The following is a 23,606-nucleotide window of genomic DNA, read 5'->3' as shown; positions in this document are numbered from 1 at the left end:
GCTGAACTGAATTTAAGTTTCTACATGATTCAGTCAATTTTAACATGTGTCAAGTGTCTACAAAATTCATTTCGAAATTTTTGTCAGGCCAGAAGAAACAACACCTTATTGAAGTGTCCCAAGAACTGATTAATTGGGCTGAAACTGACACAGATTTATTAAACAGAGTAATTACAGGCAACGATTCTTAGTTTCTATGAGCATGATCCAGAAACAAAGGCACAATCATCGCAATGGAAGGGTCCAAGTTTGCCAAGACTGAAAAAACATGATAAAGTTGGTCAAATGTGAAGACAATGTTGGTAGTTTTCTTTGACTCTTACAGGTATTGTGCATCATGATGTGCATCATTTGCCCCTAAGGGAACAACAGTCAATCAGCAATACTATAAAAGTGTTCTTCATCAATCGTACAATAATGTGCAGAAGAAATGACTTGCATTCTGGCGAGACAAGAATTGGGTCCTCCACCAAACAATGCACAGGCTTATTGTGCATTCTCAATTGCAGAATTTTTGGCCACATTCCTCTGCTTACACAACCCCTTATTCCTCTGACTTAGCCCCTGCCGACTTCTACCTGTTTTCTAAATTGAAATGTTCACTGAAAGGGAACCAATTGAAGACATCCAGGCATATATGGAGAGAGTTCTTAACACCCTTATAAAAAAAATTTCCAGGAATGCTTCCAAAAGTAGAAACACCATTGGAATCAGTGTGTTCAGTCAGAAGGGGACTACTTTGAGGGAGTATTATTCCTGTCAGCAAGTAACCACAGTATTTATCGATATTAAATACTGTTAACACACATTAGACAAGACATGATGATTTTGTTTTATTATCAAGACAACCAAAACAATTTATTTTGACAAAACAGAAGTTAATTGCATAACTACTACCAATTTATAAATGACAAGAAACAGAAAAATTTAACTGATACAATGTTAAGCGCAGGTAAAAATTAAAAATAAACTTATGATCATAAGAATAAAAATGTTTATAATAAAACAAAAAATTTAACTATAAAAGGTGTTGATACAGAATAATGAATGTTAAAATGTTGTTTTAATATAGCTACAACAAGTAAGTAAAAAAGATTTTTTTATTTACTAATCTCAATGTTAGTAATATAAAACCTAATTAAAATCTACAAAAATTTAAAACAGTAAAACAAGGTAAAAGACGGTAATAAAAACATGGTAAAAAAACACTGAATATATTTGTAAAAAATGGTATAGCAGTATTTAAATTGGTAGCAAAGTATAGTGGGAGTAACATGAAAATAAAACTGTGGTATAACTACACAAAAGATCTTAAATGCATGGAACTTGGAAAATCTTGCATTCAGTATACATGGATGATAGATAATACATTTTAGTATTAGTTTCTCGATACAGTTTTTAAAAATGTTAGCATTATAAAAATTTAACAAGAAATGTGAAAGCAATATGTATTATGGTTGTGATTTTGTTTTTTATTTTCTTAAATTATTACTTTACTTTATAGTGAATATAATTAAAGGCAGATATTTATTTATTTAAAATAGCCATGCATTTTGATTTCTGTTAAATATTAATGATATGGCCAGGAGCTTCTTACTCAGAGAAGGCAGAGTAATAGTCCAATGATTTTGCTGGTCATGAACTTTATTTAAACTATAAAAATGCAACATAGCATGAAATTAATAGAAACACATAATAAGTGAATTCCTTTTATTAACTCCTGAAATAAAACTCAAAGTTTATGACACGTGGAAATGGTCAATAAGAAACAGTCTCTCTAATCATACTGTGGGTCAATCTCCCATATATCTGAAGTTATTAAATTATTAAAAGTCAATAACAAATAATAAAATTTAAAAATTAAGGCATTTGACAAGAAAAGAAAGCATTTGCAGATTTTAATATTTCAAACATCAAAGATTGAAAGAGAAGGCGTTGTGAGACTAGTAGATCAGCTCTTTATCTCGTCCAAACAGAGCTGATTGAAAGAGGAATAAACTATAAAAAAAGGCCAACAAAAACATGGCAGAATTTGTGAGTACCTTGGTTAAGGAAGGAACAGAACTGAGTAATGTGCAGATATTGAGAACAGGTTGGAATAGTCTTCATAATTGCAAGGTAGAAGAGAAAAACAAGATTTAAAAATATATTTTTAAAATTTTTATTTACTTTTTATAAACAATAAAAACAAAAATGTTTTAGAAAAAAGTTATTTTGAATTCCTTTTAATAATATTCAAGGATAAGTTTTTTTAAAAAATGTTTTCATAGTTCAAATAAAGTCAACATTTTCTGTGAAAGAGAAAAATAAGTTGTCATATGACATATTTTTACTTCTGATTGTACCTTTTTGGAACTAAAATTTACAAATTTTTTCAATTTTCATCAAAGTAAGTTAAAAATTTGAGAAATAAAGTTTAATATAACCTGAAGTTCAATTTTTAAATTAAAAAAAAAAAAAAATTGATGAATATTGTAAAAAAAAAAAAACAACAAAATATTTTTATAATATTAAATTAATCAGTTGAGATTATGTGAAAAATTTATTTGAATATTGTATAAAATTTTAATTTATTTGAAATTTCCAAATGAACATTATCTTTACATTAAGCTAAGTATGACAAAACTTCTTATATTTTGAGATACTACCATATAAGTTAAAGTACCAAATAAAGTAAATTATTGCCTAGTAGTAATATAAATTATTTTTAAAAGGGAACAATAATTATGAAATTTACATTACATAAGGATATGTAAAACGGTTTGGTGTATGTTGGTTATAAAAGATTTTCAAGAAGACGTTACAAAAAATGGGTTTTCAAATAACTATCTGTTTGCTAAATAATGCAATAAAAAAAATTTGTGTGAAACAGGAAATCATGGTTTTACTTAGAAATATGCTTCAAATTTTATTGTTTTTTGGTTATAAAGTTTTTCTCTCCATTTTAAAAATTATATATTTAAAAAATCTGTTTTCTTTAGTCTTTACAATGAAAAACAATAAAACATTTATCTGTAGGGAAATATTTCTGTATATGGTAATAAATAATAAATAACAACTTACAAAATCCTAGACTACGTTTAAAAATAATCTTTTCATTGTTACATCCAAGAATCCTAATTCCCAGATTATATTACATTATTTGTTACTCCCACATAACTTGCAGAAAAAAACTACAACAAATATAAATATGGTTGAAAATGTTTGAACAACTTTTAATAACTAGTGGCCAAATAAAGACACAAAAACTGCATCCAAATTACTTTTTACAAAAACATTAATTATTGATGAAATAATTTTAATCATAAGAATTACAACTATATTTTTTTTTGAAATTTTATGGTCCTGAGAGAAACATATAATATATATACATTTTTTATTTAAGTTAATAAATATTGCACATAAAAAAATTCTTTATGTTCAGGTACAAATCTTTTAACAACTTTAAAATGGCTTTAAAACATTAATTAAATTTAAGTTTTATCTTAAATAATTAAATTTTAGTAAAATTTAAATGGAGGTCTATTAAAACAGTCTAACATAAGGTTTAGTCGAGTAATATTTAAAAAAAAAATCAAATGTCATCCATCATCTTATACTCAGAGAAGAAACCTCATTTCAATTCTAAATTCCAAACATGATGTGAATTACATTAGTTTTGTAAGTTATATTTAATAATTTTTTTAATCTACTTAAAAGGTATGGTACGATACTGCAGCAGTATACATAATGCATATAGATTACTTTTTTCAGCAAGTTAAGGTATTTTTTTTATTTAATTCATTATAACTGGAGGCACATACACAAATTTTACACATATATTATGGAATGGATACTATCAAGAAATATAATAATTACAGACTAAAACATGTAAATCTTATTACATTAAAATAAATTAAAACAATTAATTATCTATTGGTTTAATTTAATGAGGGTCTTTTATTAGTTTTATACTTCTAAATATATAAATATAACCTATGTACTGTCACCTAAAAACCTAAGATACAAACTACTTTTAAAACTAATCTAATTTTTTATTTGTAATAACAACACGCACATTAACTTAATATAATAATAATAGATAATCAAACAAAATTTGTGTATTAATTATGACATTTTTTGATTTTATAATAATAGTAATAATTATAATATTGCTCACAAATTGTCATTCTGTTATATTATTTATTACATTAATAATATAATAATAATAATATTATGTAAAAATTAAAAAAAAACAAAAAACATTAAAAATATAAGAAAATTAAAAAAGACATTATTTTTATAACAATAATAATAGTGATAAAATTGATACCAGATCATAGAAGATGCTCCCGATCTGTCATATCTTCATTGCTACCCACTATCTTTTCATAGTGATCATTTCTTGGCCCACTGAAAATTAAAAATAGAAAAAAAATTAAATGCCAATAAAACAGGACTATTAATGGGTTTAATCCTAAATACTTTAAATTCTACAATAACATATTTCATTGATCAATGCGGTACCAATATTCAGAAATACTTAAGCAGTAATACACAAAATTACCGTACCCCCTGCATTTTTTTTCTTGCAATTGGAGAGAAAAAATAAGGGTATGGGGCTTACTTGAAACATAGTCTTTAGCCAGGATAATTTATGTAAAGTAAACGTTTTCTTTGAAGTACCTAAATTCAATCACATAAAAATAGTTACATTAGGCTTTTGTTTATCAATACCGGATGCCGCTTATACAGAATACATCCTTAATTATTAACATCCTGTTCATATTATCGATAGGAACAAAATTACAGTATTTTTATAAAACTGATTCATTCTGTATAGGCTGCATCCGGTTCTAATGACACTACAGTTACAGTATCAGTTACCCATCGTCGTCTTGTCTATTCGCCATAGTCACTGTATTGTTTGTATATGTGGACGGTTGTGTGCATTTTATCTGTTTAGTTTATCTTGTACAAAAGGACAGCGTCTACGAACTTTTACAGTAAATGAAAAACTGCGCGTTGAAAAAACAAGAGGCTGAAAAAATTGGAAATCAGACGGCAGAAAGAAATTTTGACGTAGATGAAAGCTGCATTCGACACTGGCATAAGAAGAAACAACTTCTGGTGAAGGGCACTGGTAATAAAACGGCTTTTCATGGTTTAAAACCAAAATACACAGTCATAGAAAAAAAATTTTATGACTTTGTTATGGAAAAAAGAAAATGCGGTTATGTATGCTGTCACGACAGAAATGTGTTAATTATATGCTCATGAAATCGCTAAATCATTGAATAAAGTTGATTTTAAAGCAAGGCGTGGATGGATAACATGATTTTTTGCACGAAATGATTTGTCAATAAGACGAAAGATAACCATTTCTCAACGACTTCTAGACACTTATGAACAAAAAAATATTACATTTTCACAAATACATCATAATAAGTCTTAGAAAAGATAAAGGCTATTTGCCTTCTCAAATAGGAAATGCTGATCAAACAAACCCCCGTGTATTTTGAAATGCCATTTAACAAAATTGTAAACAAAAAAGGTGAAAAAATTGTTATGATTCACACTGGTGGTAATGAAAAACAAAGGTGTAATGTTACGCTTTGCATTACTTCTGATGGATCAAAATTACCTCCGTACATTGGTTTTAAAAGAAAAACTCTTCCTACCGTACAGGTAAATGGAGTTATTATCATAACACAGGAATCAGGTTGGATGGACGAAACCTTAATTTTAGATCGAATCAGGTGTGTATGGCAAAAGCGATCAGGAGATTTACTTAATAAAAAAACCATCGGTATGCTAGTAATGGATAGTTATCAGGAGCATACAACTGATAAAGTGAAAGACATTTTAAAAAAAGGGTATGACAGACCAAGTAATAATTCCAGGCAGATTGACATCTCTATTGCAACCACTAGATGTCTGGATTAATAAACTGTTCAAATCTGCATTAAGACAACAGTACAATAAATGGATGGCTGATGAAAATTTCTTCTCACACCTACAGGAAGAATCAAACGCCCAGATTTTAACCGGATTTCTGTTTGGATAAAAGACACTTGGGAAGGTATTTTCACGGAATTAGTAAGGAAAAGTTTTAAAATATGCGGAATATCTAATGAACTTGATGATAGTGAAGACTATTACCTTTGGCAGAGCGACATGTAGACTACCGGTAACTCTTCTACAGACATTGACAGTGACAGTGATTAATTAAAAATAAAATCCCACATAAAAAAGTGTATTGAAATGATCCTTTTCAACATGATACTTTCTTTTTGTTTTACTGGCCTACTGATTCTGAACTAAACTAGTACTTACGGTAATTAATTATTAATGTAATATTAATATTATAATTTAAATCAATGAATTAAATAGTTTACTTTCTGAATATTTTCATATTTACGTATTTTTTTATCATATCTGTTGGAGTTTAAAATACCAGTGTATACTCAATTTTTTTTTTTTAGATTTTCGGTTGGGAAAATCAAGGTGCGGGGCTTATTCGTGGACGGGGGGGTACTCGAATAAATACGGTAGTTAGTTTGCTCATTTATTTATTTGTTAAAAAAAGTTTCTTTTGATTTTTACTTCCTTGTGCTTTGTACAAGTACTGTAATCGCCAAAATTTTCAGTTTTCAGATTTCAATGGAATATCCATTTTGACTATTCCTGAATCCAACTTGACTAGTTTTGGTGTAGATACGCACGTATGTATCTTGCCTAACTCAAAAACAATTAGCCGTAGGATATTAAAATTTTGGATTAGGGACTGTTGTAACATCTAGTTGTGCAACTTTCCCTTTTGATTGCAATTGACTGGATCAAAAGTGTCCAAAAGCCAAAATCCAAAAAAATATTTGATTTTGGACTTTTTCTTAATTGCAGTAATAAGCACTCATTGAGAGCTTTTCGATAAATCATAAGTAGTACTTATTTTCATTGGTTCCAGAGTTATAGCCAAATAAAAGTTTAATTAATGAAATATTTGGATCTTACAAAGGGAACGCACATAGGTCCGAATCTGACTTAATTTCCTTTTTTTAATTTAAATATACCGATTTATTAATCATTATTAACCTCTTGATTGTAAAAAAAAATTATAATAAATAATAATTCAATAATAACAATAAAAAAATAAAATATGAAAAAAATCAGATGTTATTAGTGAAATAAAATTGTATGTTCTTTTAAAAATGTGTATATGTAATTTAATAAGCGTACAAGGAAGTCATGTGGTGTCCACATAAATTTTTTTATGAAATAAATTGAGAACTCTTAATAAATACTCTAGAAAATTTCATCCGAGCAACAGAATATAATTATTTATAAAAATAATTATCATATATTTACTGCTTATTCCTTTCACTTTTTGTTCATGTTTAACACATTTGCAAAAATTTCTTCTTTATCAGAACATATAAAATGATAAATATATAGCTAATTATATAATGTAAAACTTATTCAGCCACTCCACAAAGTACAGAATTAAAGAACATTCTTACTTAAATTTTTTTTCATTAAAGCACTTTCAGGCATAAGCTCATCTTCAGTAATTTTTTTTTAAATTTTACTTTTTTACATTTACATAATAGATAACATGGTACGTTATAATTTATAGAAAAAATATTTGTTCGGAATGTTCAAATCGATCTACAAATGACCTTTTCAGTTGTGATTTGCAACAAGAAACACACTTTGATGTTGACAAATTGGGTACATTTGTTCAAACAAATCTTCTGAAACTGGTTCCAGAACAACGCACAGCATATGACAGAATTATGCATGTAATTACAAGCCAAAATGACGAATTGTATTTCCTAGATGTGCCTGGAAGCACAGGCAAAGCTTTTCTCATTTTACTTATTTTGGCAACCATACGATCACAGAAAAATATGCACTGGCAATCACATCATCTGGAATTGCGGCAGCTCTTTTGGATGGTGGCCGAACAGCGCATTCAGTACTGAAATTGACGTTGAATATGCAAATCATTGAGACGCCAACATGCAATATCAACAAAAATTCTGGAATGGGTAAATTACTCAAATTATGTCAACTCATTATATAGGATGAATGTACTATGCACACAAATTAGCATTAGAAGTGCTTCATCAAACACTAAACAATTTGAGAGGAAATGAACAGCTATTCGGTGGCACACTCATTTTATTGTCTGGTGTTTTTTGACAATCTCTACCACGTTCAAAACCCACTGATTAACTTAATGCATATCTCAAATCAGTTTTATGGTGACACAAATAAAAATTGACTTTGAAGACCAATATGTGTGTACATCTACAATATGATGCATCTGCTGAATGTTTTGCAAAACAATTATTGGATATTGGGAATGGAAAATGACAATCGATGAATCTACAAAATGTATTGCACTGCCAACAAACTTCTACAAAATCACAGCAATCTCAGATGAATTGATTCACAAAGTTTTCCTAAATATTACACAGAATTACAAAAATCATCAATGGCTCAGTGTACGTGCTACATTAGCAGCCAAAAATAATGATGTAAATGCCATCAATTGCATCATTCAAAACGAAATACAAGGCAATGTGTAAGTCTATCAGTACTGTAATTAATCAAGATGAAGTTATCAATTATCCAACTGAATTCTTGAATTCACTTGATTTGCCAGGCATGCCACCACATGTTTTAACATTGATAACTGGTGTACCTATTATTCTTTTCCTAAACATCAATCCACCACGACTTTGCAACAGTACCAGGCTTTCAGTGAAAAAGATGATGAACAATATCATTGCAGCTACAATTTTAAATGCATTAAGGAGAAGATTTACTGTTGCCACGTATCCCACTGATTCCGACAGAGATGGCATTCAAATTCAAACGTTTGCAGTTTCCGATGTAACTTGCATTTGCAATGACCATCAACAAAGCACAGCTACAAGTGTGTGGACTAAATTTGGAAAATACATACTTCTCACATGATTTATTCATGTACACACCAGACAGAAAAACAAAAAAAAATATTGTGTATCCAAAAACACTTCAATAAACAGAATTAAAATACAAACACTTTCTTTCTTTGAGTGGCATTGCAACGCATGCCGGGAAATAGGTAGTATATATATATATATATCAGTTTAAAGACATATCATAGTTTGATAATAAGTTAATTGGTATAAAAAATTAACAACATACATTTAAAAAAATAGTTAACTTTATTATTATTCACTTTATTAAAGCCACATAATTTGGTACAAAGTAGACCTTGATAACTGCACTCTAATTTGAGTTATAAGTGATACTGTTGCCTAAATGTTTGTTGTCAAATATAAACTGAACTTCCATCTTTACTCATGTGTGAACAAGAGTGGGCTGGTGCTGAGGGATATTGATGGTGGGTATGTAGGGAGGAGATGATACGATGCTCCAGTGTTTCTCTAGTCTGTAGAGCAGACGTTCCATTGTTGGTTGTGTAATATATTATCATGAAGTTTCTCATAAATGAGAACAACAAACCCTCCACAATTTTAGACTATGTGAACAGTTTGGGGATATGACATTGTCAAGTACTCAGTCTGGGCTAGCAAATTAAGAAGAGGGCACAAAACTGTAGAAAATGATATTCACAATAGGCATTCAAGGTCAAGTGTGATGAATGACAACATTCAATCAATCCATGACCTTATTGAAGGCGACTGGCATTTATGGTTAATGAAATTGTTTGGAGATGGGTATCAATCATTGAAGTGCCCACACTATTATCATAGAGCACCTTGAGTTCTGCAAAGTTTGTGCAAAATAGGTTGCTAAACTTTTGATCCAAAATCCGAAAGAGGCCAGATAGAAAATTTGCCAAAGGTTCCTGAATCAATTTCAATATAATGGAAATAATTTTTTGCACTGAACACTTACATGTGATGAGACATGGATCCATCACTAGCTCCTCAGCTGAAATCAGCAAGTATGGAATGGACTACGAGTGTGTTGTCCTGTAAAGGTGAAAATGTGTCTTCAGTTAGAAAGGTCCTCGCAACCATCTTTTGCAACAGGAAAGGCGGAAAATTGCTCATCGATTTTCTCCACAAACATCACAGTGTGAATGCTGTGTACTACTGCTGGCTCTTGGACAACGTTAAAACCATCATCAGCCAATCAAAGACGTGATTCTACTTCAAGACAAACCCAGGCCTCACACAGCTGTTAGAATGGCAGGACAAAATTATGCTGGGAAACCTTAGAATACAGTCCAGATTTATCTTAGAGTTATCTTTATCTTAGAGTTCAGTCCAGATTTATCTTCCTGCAATATCTTTTTGTTTGGGCCACTGGAGGATATTGATTCCAGAGCAACAATGAAGTACAAGAGTTCATGAGCAATTGACTTGTGACATGTTCTCAAATGTTTTATGAAGAAGAGATCCACAACTTCCCTTAGACAATGGGGAAATCTGTAAAACATCAGGGAGACTATATATAAAAGCAATAATAAATTTTGTATTTTTATTTTGTACTAATAAATAAACAAAGTTCTGGTTTATATTGTAAGATAAGATCCTTGTAAGATAAGAGTGAACGGTCCATCTACAAATGAAAACCACTAATTTTTCACAAGGTAGGTTTTATAAGGATTTAAAAATGATTTCAATATTTTAACTAGAGCCAAGTTAAATTTAGCATTCCGGATTTTTATTTGTTAACTGTAGTTATTTAAAGGGCTCCAATTTTTACTCTTGATTTACTTAATTTTACTCTTGATTTTAAAACTGAAGCATGGTAAATTTTTAATTTTACATTTACTTTATGGGTACTTTCCAACAGTTTTACCTTAAAAATTTACAGAATGATATTTTTCAGAAATAAATAAAATAATATATTTTTCAGGATTCTAAAATTTCTTCATTTCTGTGTCATGCAGACAATATAAGGTAATTCCTAGAAGCACCATCATTCACTGCAAATGACCACAAAAGCGTGTGAAGGCTTTCACACGCTTTACAAAGCTCTTAAAACAATATATTTATTAATTTTGGTTCACAGTTTGTTACTCCAAAAGTTTGTAATTTTAAATGATTTTCCTTCCTGATCCTCATGAATAAAAATCAGCAACTTGCAAACTTCCATTTGCTGATATATTATTTTACATAATATAACTTTGGAAAATCTGTAGAATAATTTTGTACTTCTTGAATGGTTAAACATTAAATGTGAAAAAAATAACAATACCCAATAATATCTTTCCAACTCATATCATAATCAACTCTTGTAAAGCATATTCTAAACAAGTAAAAGTTAAGAACTATTATAACAGCAAAAAAACAAATAATAAAGTTAATAAACAACTCACCAGTAAAAGATATATCGTTATAACTCTGAGATATAAACAATAAAATATCAGAGATCAATACCACATGACAATAACTGGTAACAACATGCAATATATGCAACAAAAAAAAGTCAAAGAAAAAATGTGATGCATGTTATTTTCAAATCGTTGTTCATTCATTTATGTTCAATGCGTTGTAGTTGGTTTATTTTTACTAATTTCTAATTCTTCATCTACTCTAGCATAACGACTTTCATATTCCTGTGTTAGAGCAGCTTTTGCCTAATGAAACAAACAAAAATTAATTAAAATTGAAAATCGTTAACAATTAATTACATAAAACTGATTTTTTCTAATTCAGTTTTGAGCACTAATACTGTCATTTGACAGAATAACAAGACTTTCAAAGCATGTGAACCACATCATAAGATGGAATTCATATTTATGTGGTTATACATTTACAATTACCATGTTTAGATCATTCTATCATGCATAATGTTTTTAGTACCTGAATTCTCCATTAGAGCACTTTTCTAACAGAGACAAATTATTGAGACATGTTTTGAAGTTAATATTTACAAAAATTCATCATAATGGATTCAAAAGATTAGTGACACAGCAACTCAAAATTTATTACACTTACAATTTGAAAAGGATGAAGATATTCTGTTTACTGAGAAAATTAAAAAAAAAAAGAAATTTTGAAAGCTTAGAAAAGAAAACTATTATAAATACATTTATTTGACTTACTTTTGGGTTACATTTACAGGAACTTCTTTCTCATCCATTTGTTTTGTTTTTATTTTTTCATTTTATATTCTGTAATCATTACTTTTCATTATATTACATTACTTTATTTCTCATATATCTGATATTTTTTGTTAACTGATCATATGGTCATATCCATATGACCATGGTGTTATCCGGATAACAGGTCCATAACCAAACCGCTGCAATGGAGCAGACCTGCGTGCATGTAGAGCATCTAGGCATGTTATACAGACTGATTTCGGCATTCAACAGGCCAAACTTGGAGATATCTGGCAGCAATCTGAATCCTATACTGGAGATGAACCCATTGTACTCATGGATGATCTCAACACCAGGCAAAAATCATGTAAAGCAATGTCGTAAACGCTAACAGCAGAATGCTCTTTGAGCGAGCGTGTGCAAATGGGCTGAACGTCACAGGCCCAGAAATGCCTATACTTATCCATACAAATGGTCAATTGAGACTGTACATAATCAACATTTCTGTGGGCAGTACCAATCCCGTATACAATAGAAACTATTAAAGACCTCACTAGCGAAGACCGGTTCTATTGGAATTAGGCCAAGTAGAAGCTAGATGGGTCAAAAGTCAGTGAATTCCCTCTATACCCAAAAATTCAATGAACCAGAGGAGATTCTAAAAGGTGTTCCAACATAATTTTACATCAACGGATTCAGAACTCCAGAGAGGAGTTCTCTGTATTGATTCCGATTGTGTGCATTGAACACAGAGGAAATCAATGCCATGGTTGGCTGTATCACGTCGTCCATCAGCGATGGTTTTATTTACAACACAATGGAGAAAACCACCTGGATACACCATAATCCACTTCCATCCCACATCTATAACGCAATAATGCAGAAACGCCACCTCCAGAGGAGATATCGCCTTACCCAGGCCCTTGATGATAAATGGGAATTTTACAACCAAACGGCTAGGGTAAACTCCTACAGATAAAGCATTGCAAGGAATCATGGCATGAATACCTCACCACAATATCCAATGACGACCCTTCGATGTTTAGGTTGAATAAAGGGTATGCAAAGGAAAGAATCCTGCTAACCTGCATTGAAGGAGAGGCATTTTAGTCTAGGCATTTTAGTCTACTCTGAGTCTGACTGGAGTGAATTATTTACAACTGCCCTGGATAACCAGTTCACCCCAAACCCCTCCGACCCTAACGACCACACAACCCAGGTGGAAACTTTCCTGAAAGATTACTTTGAACAGGTAAGGCACAATCCCCTCCGCCACCGTGAAATTGACCATCTCTGAGGAGTTGGTAACTGCAGATATTAAAGCCACAAACCTGATAAATCCCTGGGATAGATGAGATCAAAGCTCAAGCATACCGGAACTTAATCTAGCTATTACAGCAACCATCGCCACCTTATTTTTATCGATCCTGTATGTAGGGTACTTTCCACTTTGCTGGAAAATGGCCAAGGTCGTATGCTTACTGAAACCAGCAAAATCTTTAGTTTTCTAAAATAGAAGAGGAGTGTTGGAGAGGATTTTCTTGAATGACTCTGATGGTATCTGAGGCCAAAAATCTGGCTTAAACAATTCGGGTTTCTAGAGAGCCACTCGACAACTCTCCAGCTGATGTAGCTGGTAGATATACCAGTTTTGTCAATGGCCTAAACAGGAAAGCGGTAACTGTGACCATTTTTCTGGACATAGCCAAGGCATCCGACAAAGTTTGACACAACGACCTACTTCACAAATCAGCCTGGTCAACAGTCCCAGCTCATCATGTTGAATTGCTCAGACTGTACCTGCTGGGGAGATAATTTACCATGTGTATAGGGGAATTGGTATCCTCCACCCAAGCAATAACCACCAAAGTCCCTCAGTGGGTCGTGCTTTCACCCCTCCTGTGTATGGCATATACAAACATATACCACACTCGAAAGGGGCCAACATAGCCCTCCAAACCAATGTTACAGCATTTTATTGACAATCCCAGAACATAGAATATGTGGTAGCAAGACTCAAATGACAGTTGGACAAATGGCTAGATAAGTGGAAAAATCAGGGTTAACAGGGAAAATCTGTGGCCATGCTGTTCACATACAACCAATGTGCTCCAACCAGGCAACCAGAAATCTCAGGGGTGTAATTAACCCAGCACTTTAACTTCCTAAGTCTCTCCTCTTCAGGGACGAAGATATGAATTTACCAATTACATGTGCTGCCAATTCTAATGTATGTCTATCTGGCGTGGGGAGTGTTACTGTGCTTCATACTGCAGAAAAAGCTGGAAGTTGTCCAAAATATCATGCTGTGGATGATATTTGGAGCACCATCTTCAGAAATGCCACATTACTCTATGATGCCGGTATAAAGACGGTAACGGAAGTGGGTGTGACATAAGTCTGGAGATTCTTTGAGAGGAGAGCTACAGTGTCAGAACAACACAATCTCAGTTATCTGCTGAGATGATTCTATCCCAAAGGGAGTAAGGAAAAGGCCTCACACTGTCCTTGATGAACCACCATGATTGGCAAGGCGTGAGAAATTGGATAACTCAAACCAGGCTGGGAACCTTGTTTTTGGGTATTCTGACCCTCTTACATTTTTCCCATAGATCATGCAAGAGCATAACACTAACTGAAACCACTGGAAGACTTCAGATTGGAGGGTAAGGTCAGAAGATAAGATTTAAATATTTTTTTGTTTAGATGATGTACAAGAATGTCACCAACTGATATCACCATAAGACTCCAAGGCTGAAGGTAAGATCAGAAGGGTTAACCAAACCCTTTTGGTAAGGTTAACCAAACATTAAGGTGTAGGTTTGTTTAGCTGGTACCAACAAAATAAAACTTATGAGGTTTGTCATTCATCTACCATCCCCCTCCAGCACTAGGGCCACAGGTTCAGATGAAGTGCTGTGGAATAGGGTACATGGAACACAAGATACCTCTGTTTAGGAGACTCCCTTCTTTTTCTTCTGTTTCAGGTGGGCCATACTTGACAACAGTGACAAGGATACATTTTTTGGACTCATGGTCCCCCCAAAACCCTTCCTAGATACAAATGTGTCTAGAAGAAAATGTTGATGGCTGTTTTCTGAATATGGCAAACACTAGATGATCTCATGTATGCAAATCTATTTTTTTTTACAATTAATTCTAAGTCCTCCGTACAATGCTCTATTCTATGCAGAAAAGATAACAAAGACCGTTGGAAGAGTGACAAAAATGGTGGAAGAAATCAAGCAGCCATCTGATGGAGAGAATGAAGAGGATCGCATTGGAAGAAAGATGGAAATATCTTGCTAGTCTTCTAAGGATAACCCAAATATATTTAAATAGATCTGCAAACGATAAGAATGCATTCCCTTATTGCATCCTAAAACAAAACCAATATATAACTGCCAATAAATAAATACTTGCCCAATAATAAGAAAGACCCAGTAGCAAGGGACTTTTTTCCAGATTCTGCGATGAATAGTGGGTTATGTATCCCCTGATATCACTGTGTTCCGTTTGGTTCCGGAAATGAAGATGAGAGAATGGAGTCAGTTCAATATGAACATAACCTATTTCTACTTAAATTGAAGGCTAGAAGAACAAGAATAAAAATAGTTGGATTTGTATTTATGTATTTTATGGTGGTAGCGGGCGGTATAACTGATTCAAAGATCATCCAAGACAAGATATTTTTTATGAAGAACATTCATTATATGAATCCTTACAATTATGCTATCAAAGCCTCTACCCTCCTGAAAAGGATATTATTGCAGACAAAGTTATGTGTAAATATCTTAAAAGTGAAGTTGAAGGCTGTACTTATAAAAATGTAGACTTCAATAAATACAGATCAAGAAATTCATGCTCACAGAGTGGTTATATACAAAATTTTTATGTTTACTGTGGACAAAATAGTACTATGACAGAGTTGACCAAGAGTCTGCAAGGATCTTGAGTAAATAGTGAATAATGAATTTACTTTTATACACAAGACAGACAACAGCAGTTAAATGTTTAGTTAAAACTATTATTTCATATACCAGAAGGTTTCTACATTCTCTTCAAATTATTTCCAAAAAAAAATTGTTAAGCTTATAAAAAATAAACCTTACACTATTTTGTTTCACAATGATTGATGATATAATTTTTTAAAAAACCTAAAAAACGAAATTTTTTTTTTTTAATTTACACCTAAATGCATTTCTTAATAAATAAAGCTCAGCTATTAAAAATCACTTCATCAGAAAATAAGTTACTACCCTGACATTAAAGAATAGCAAACCTATAACATATCAAAAAAACATTTCAACTACTTCCTTTTCTTTTATACTTTCATTCTTGTTCAGTTAACAATATCCACCTCCAATATTTTGCAGATAAATGCCTTTCCCATATGTACATAATATTTCTTTTAATTTGTTACATGTTAATTCATGATAAATTTAAAAGGCTTTTCTTCTTCATTAAAGAATGATTTTTCCCGGAGCTGAACATGTCAAACAATAAACTGAAGAATGCATATTTCTGTGTTTACAACACAGTTTACTTATAATGTTAATATTAATAAAACAATTTTTTCACAAAAGATACCTGTAAAACTGATTATATTAGATAATCTTGTTTATTCCCAAATACACACAATAAAAAACATTTACTTACCTTGCTTCGTTCATTATCAAGATGTGTTCGTACTTCTTGATGTTGGTGTTCTAACTGTTCTCTTTTCTTTTCATATATTTCTGTTAATCTCATTCTTTCATTTACACCTTTTTCCACAATACTACTAGCGACTTCTCTTTTCATTCTCATAACCTCATCTTTATCTTTATGCTGTTTAGATAATTCTTTCACTTCATTTCTTCTATCTGCTTGAAGTCGACGCATAACATCACTAGTTTCTTTTTCTAACAGTGCACGTAACATTTTCATTTGATTTGTTTGTGATGCACGTAAAACTTTATCTGCTGCAGAAAATATCTAACAGAAAGAGAAACATGAACCATTATTAATTTCAGTGACTAAATAAGTATCACCATAGTTAGTACCATTTTTTTGCCAGTGAATAATAAGGATAAAAATTTAAGTACAGTAAAAAAAGAGACTTCTACTGCAATAATCCTATATAGTCCTGATGCTAGATTCACCAAATTAAAAAATCTTTTAAGGTTTTTTCAGACTACACATTTCTTCGACTTTTATAACATGTTGGAAATTTTACCTAACTGATGATTTACTGTGAAGTTAGGAAAATATTGTTAATAATACAAAGTTGGATCTGTAGTTCTTAATTTATTAAATGAATATTTAATCTTTATTTTACCTATTAGCTGATTTTCATTATTTAGCTTTGTCAGTTATATAAATGTTTACATATCTTTCATCAAAAATAGTAAAAATAAAATTACAACACATAAAACAAGATTAAAACTAATTTGGTCTTACTGCTTTTCAATTGAATAGTCAGGATAAGATATAATATGATAAAATCCAATAGTTTGAATTAGTTGACTGTCTTTGAAATACCAACTGTATATTTATGTTTTCTTTAAATATGAATTTATGAGCTACATGTTAGTAAGCATTAGTTTCTTTACTTTAAATCTATCAGTTTATCATATTATTCTGAAAAATTCTAAATGTGTGATTGTCTTTCAAAATTTTAATGTAAGTATTCATATTTGCAAAATCTCAGATGTTTTTCAATTATTTTTTTATTTTTTATTTTTTTTGTAATAGATTAAAATCACGCTAAAAAGTTTATTACATTCTTGTGAATAGTTTTATGAATTTGTTTGGTTTTTATGAATGGTTTTTCTTTGTTGGTTTTATGAATTTCTTTTTGAAAAATTAAGAATTTTTGATTTAAGAATATTTTCTGTTGGTTTGTTGAAAATTTCTTTGAATTGTTCTAAGATTTTTCTTTGCTGATAATATTATTAACATGAATTATGTTATGGGACCAAACTTTGAAATTATCTTCTTAATATCTACTTATCAAATGCTGACAAACTAATAGACTAATAGATTACTACTAATAGACTACCTATTCAATTTTGATTTTGTTAATTTAAAGAAATGAAATTCTTAACATGCTCAACAAAATCAATTTTAAACACTGCCTCTCTTTTTTATGTTGTGCAAAACCTCTGACATTTGAGAAAATTAGAGCTTTCAAAACATGGTTTCATAATCGATTACTTTAAATTATGTTCAAATTAATATTTTTTCTTAAATAAATTATTTTTGGTTTTTCAAGGTAAATTTTATAAAATCTACTAAATACAGTCTTCATCCTGTTTTTATTACTGAAGTATCTGATTTCAGTACAATCTCTGACAATGATTTGTTTAATAACAAAATTATTATCTATCACTGAAGCAATACACCAAGCAGCCTACATACAAAACAATTTTTTTAAAATAATTTTAATTATATTGTTTAAATAATAAAAATAATAATAGGAATTATTATGCTTGTAAAATAGTTAAAATCATATATTTAAAAGAATTACCATCTTCATTTGGAAAGTCAGTGTTAATGTGAGCCAAGTTCAAATCTAAGCCATACCTCTAACACTCAGTTCCTATTTTTGTGACTAAGCCAATGGTGAGATGTGAAGAGATTATTTCCATTATGAGTAATACAGATTTTTTTTAAGAAGTTATTTTTCATGTAGATTTTAAAATGGTTCTTTTCAGGTTCAACTTTTAATTAAAAAACAATTAATTTGTACAAGCACTTTTAACATATTTACCATTTGGGGTGATATATTTTCAAAAAAGAGTTTCACAATTTCTTTGTGTAAAGAGTTTCACAAAATGAGAATAATTGAAGAAATTATCTGGACTCTGATAACACTGGTCAAAAAAAATTAATTTTTTGTTTTTGTTTGTTAAATGAGAGTGAATGGTTGGTTAATTCTTATAGTATTTTCTATGCTGATTTCATGTATGTTAATATATTTTTTCTATCGGGCTCAGTTTTTTTGTAACTGTAATTTCTTTTGAAACAAAAAATGTATAGTGAATGTAATATATGTATGACAATACATTACATGCATTTTGTACTTGCCTAAAATTTATTTCTGTTGGATCTTCTGCTATAGGTTCCAACTTAGGTTCCTCTTTAGATTCCAATAGTAGTCAGCCAACATTTTTAGTTTCATTTTCCCTGGTATTGCCGATTGTTAGGGAAAAAATCCAAATGTGAATGTAAAAAATGGATTTTGAGTGACATGTTACACCCAAGTTCTTTGTAGTTTTGAAGGAGCCAACTCATAAGTTCTCTGTAATTAGTGGTCTTATGTTTTCAAGTTATTTACCACATTTTGAAATGATTTCCATGCAGCAACCTCCAAGTCATTCAAACATTTTTCAAACGCCTAATCGCTCACTAGTTTTCTTATTTTTGGTCCAACAAATATACGTTCCTTTATTATAGCATTACTTATATTAGGGAATTTGTTTTTTAGAAACAAATTATGATCCCTGCACCATTATGATACATTGCTTTAACAAAATTTTTGAATAAACCTAGCTTAATGTGTAGTGACCAAAGATAAACTTTTTTGGGTTTTACTAATGTCTAACAACATTCTTCTTTCCTACAGTCAGTACCTCTCTCTATGGCCAGTACTATTTTACGTAATGGTATTTCCTATCCCTACTGTCCCACTCGCACAAAAAGCAACAGAACTTCGTGTATCCCGGTTGCAGTCCAAGTAAAAGCGCTATTACTTTCATATCCCTACAAACATTCCATTAAATTCTACTCAATACAAGTTTCATATTCATGTGAAAGTTTTTTTATTCAAGTCAAGTTTCATAAAACTCTCATGTGAACAGTGTATGCTAATGGTATTGATGGGTATTTATTTCCAATGTGAAGTAAAACAGCTTTCAAACTAAGCTTTAACAACTCAATAAAAAGTCGTCATTCGTCAGGATGGTGCATGTATCCCAAAGGTTCCAGTAAAGTGTCCACATCATTACAGTATATTAAATTTTCATACCAAGAGAAGAAATGTTCAAATTCTGACTGTCTGTCATGGAAAGCATGTATTTTAGTTATAGCTGTAAAAGATGCATACTTTCAGTCTTGATGCTAGTATTTCTGCTTAATTCTTTGATAAATCTAGGTCATGAACCAAATCATTTAACTCTGACTGATTAATTAAGTGGGATTCAGTACATCTATTTACTAAAAAGTTTGGATCTCTTTCTTCATCACCTGATAGGTCAATACAAGATCAACATTTTCATCTTCATCTAAGTTCCATGTTTCTGGTGGTACAGGAATTGGAATTCACCAATAATGATTCACCATTATTCACATAATGGTGAATCATGTCTCCTCACAGGTTACAATAGTGTGTAAAAAATAAAACTATAATGCGCAGTAGCAGAAACACAGGCAGTAAATATGGATATTAAGAATATATAAAAGTAACTGAATAAATTGTATAGTTTGTATAACATCATTACTCCCCTTACTAAGGCTGCAAATTATCTATTCTTATAATTTATCACTAATAACATAATTTCACTAAAATGATGTTTTAAGAAAAATTCATTAAATGATTATGATAAAAACTGGACTTACAAGCTCATGATATTTCTCACGTAATTCACGCTCTTGACAAATATGTTCTCGAAAGATGGCAAGTAATCTTTCCGACTGACTACGGGGCAATCGACTTGTTAATCCATCACCTTCACATTCCGAGCTTTCTGATGTTTCTGCCACTTCACTACTGAAATAGCAAAAATACTTCCAACTACAAAAGATACAATAAATTAAGTAAAAAATATGACAATGAACAACTAAATGTAATTATGTCTACATGCCATTAAACACCAACTTACTTAATTTTAATAAGCAGATAAATGATTAATTTGAGTCCATAAAACAGCAATGAGAAATTTGACTATAAGGCAAAAAACTATAACTACTCCGATAATTTTAATAGTGCCACTAAATAAATATGATCTTACAGGCAAAATACAGACAATAAAATATTGCAAAAGGAATTTTTAGATCAAGTAATAAGCTTCTTGCATTCTCAGACTTATAAGAAAGTTAGTACTTTCAAAATAATCTAAGCCAGTGATTATCAATATTTTTAGCTCCACAACCTCCAAAAAAGTAAAAAAAATATAATGAATATTATTTTGCAACCCCCAACCCAATGAAACTTAGTTAAAACTATTTAATTGCATTGATATCGTCGGGTGTGAACATGCGTGTACGAAGTATATGAATATGAGCAATATACAGGTTCCAATTTGACGTATACATGCTCCTTGTAATTTGGTTTGCTTGCATAATATTCACTGTGACAGCATCATGCATATGATACGTTTGAACACGTCTGCTCTCAGTAGTATAAAAAAGATATAAATGATTGCAGGACGTCACTTTAGTTTCAAATGTAAAACACGTGTCTGGTGCTTTTATTTAAGTTTTAAAAAGCATAGCTTCATTGAAAATAATAATTGAGATTTCGGTTTTTTGGTGCATGCAAATGTGTAACTGTGGACAAACTGTTGTTATGCAAAATGGATAAATTTGTGAAAAAATGAAATGAGCCATCTACATCCAGTGAATAAACTAATAAAAAGACAAGATGGTACAATGACAGTTATTTAAATTATGGTTTTACCTCACTGGGTAGAAAGTCACAATGCACTGTTTGCTTTCAAGTTCTTTCTGATGAAAGCATGAAGCTATCAAAATAAATTCGACACTTGGAAACTAAACATCCGGATCATAAAAGCAAATCCTTGGAATTTTTTAAAAGAAAATTACATACTTTAAGAAATCAACAAGCTTCTATTGGTAAATCAGGCCATACTAATAAAAGAACACTTGAAGCATCATATCTCATAGCATTAAAAGTAGTTAAGATGTCCAAACCACACACAATTGCAAAGAAAACCTCATATTGCCTGATGCAATTGATCGATCAATGTTTTAGTAAGCATGGAAGAAACAAAAAATTGAAAAAAAATTACATGTCAAATTGAAAAACAACACAATATCAAAGTGAATCTATGACATGACTGATGATGTTCACGATCAGATAATTCAGCAAGCGAGTTCAAGTGAATTTTTTAGTATTGATGAATCAACTGTTGTGACAAACAGTTCTCAGTTCTAATGTTTTGAATATCATTGCTATCAGATGCTGATAAAATGTTACAACTAAATTCACATCTGAAGATTTAGATATGCTTTGGCTTGCTCATCGAAGTGAATATGGAAATTTGATCACAGAAGCATTGAAAATATTAATCTTTTTCATCACATCTTACCTTTCTGAAAGGGTTTTATGGTTGCGCTAAAACCTAAATATAAGAATTTTTCACTTCATAACAATTTGCTTTAGTGTGTTTCTAACATAATATCAGTCTACTTTACATTGAAGCCTGAAATAAACAAACAGATGCTGAGCAAGGCAGTATGAACTGGGTGTACATAAAATTGTGCGACAGCTAAGGCACACCTGATTTAGTTTCTAACATAATAATAATAACACAGAAATAACTGCTTTTTGCTTGATATATTCTAAAACATTTAATTCCTATTAAATTAAGAAAAGGTTAAAAATTATTAAATATACTACTTAAGTTATCTTTGATGGTAATTTTGCTTTACTGTTACAGCAGTAATTCCATATGCATTTAGTAGTTATACAAAATAATAATGGTTTAATGAAATGATAATCATTAACAAGTTTCTAAATAGCACAGATCAATAAAAAAAATAATAATTTGGAAGTGAGATAAAAGTAGGTGAATTAGAATGTATTTTTTAAGCTGAATCTTAAAATGAAATCAGTTTTTCCTCATGACCATCAGATTTTTAGTTATGACCCTTCAAAATATTGAGAAACTTTTTAAATAATAGAATACAAAAATAATAATAATAATAACAATAATTACAATTAAAATTCCTACCTTTATTTTGCAGACATTTACGTTTATCTTAATTTCTTTTTTCTTATTTTCCTTTGGTATTCAGTGAAATCTTCTCTTTTTATCATCCAGCAGAAGTCACTCATCATAGATTCATCGTATCTGCCTTGATAACATTGTTCCATCTGCATTATATCTTGGTGAAACTTTTCTACTTGTTTGTTGTTGGTGTCACCCAAGTTTAAAGGGAAAAGGTCCAATGAGAATGTAAAAAATTACTTTTCTATGACAGTTTGCAGCCTAAATTTTTGAAGTTCACTAAGAGTTCATTTTTATAAGCTGGTCAAGTTTTCTGCTTTTTTTTTCCCAAGAAAACCAGTAACAACAGACACAGTTAGCTAGTTCAGAGGGTGATATTGTAGGAAAAGAAGAGTGATGATGTTTGACAGAAGCCTAAAGTGAAGGCATTGGCTGAGATAATCATTTTTACTGATATAAATGTCTGCTGAGGCATTTGCATCGGTGGCATTCTGACTGAGGCCTGGCTGAAGACTGTGAGATGTAATCAGATAGAAGGTCTGAAGACAAGCTCCGGTAAAGCCCCTCAGGGCTCAGAACAGAGGAGGTAGTGTGAC

The 23,606-nt window shown here is 30.9% G+C and overlaps 1 protein-coding gene across 2 annotated transcripts in view; it reads right to left on the bottom strand.

Annotated features, from left to right (window-relative positions):
- Window positions 1-23,606, bottom strand: part of Plc21C (Phospholipase C at 21C) — a 275,613-nt gene that overhangs the window by 6,662 nt on the left and 245,345 nt on the right. Inside the window, exons 18-21 of one of the 2 annotated variants that reach the window (XM_075369551.1) lie at window positions 20,657-20,831; window positions 16,715-17,032; window positions 11,327-11,587; window positions 4,313-4,392 (exon numbers count right to left, since the gene is read on the bottom strand). In XM_075369551.1, coding sequence (XP_075225666.1) covers window positions 11,492-11,587; window positions 16,715-17,032; window positions 20,657-20,831 — 589 coding nt within the window. In that variant the 3' untranslated portion in view covers window positions 4,313-4,392; window positions 11,327-11,491. The remainder of the gene's footprint in view (window positions 1-4,312; window positions 4,393-11,326; window positions 11,588-16,714; window positions 17,033-20,656; window positions 20,832-23,606) is intronic. The other variant, XM_075369552.1, reaches the window with a different exon arrangement.

The sequence above is a fragment of the Lycorma delicatula genome, chromosome 6 (genome assembly GCF_047948215.1).
Source record: "Lycorma delicatula isolate Av1 chromosome 6, ASM4794821v1, whole genome shotgun sequence".
Lineage (NCBI taxonomy): Eukaryota > Metazoa > Arthropoda > Insecta > Hemiptera > Fulgoridae > Lycorma > Lycorma delicatula.
Note: the sequence above shows the minus strand (reverse complement) of the source record. Positions and strands in the feature narration are given on the sequence as shown.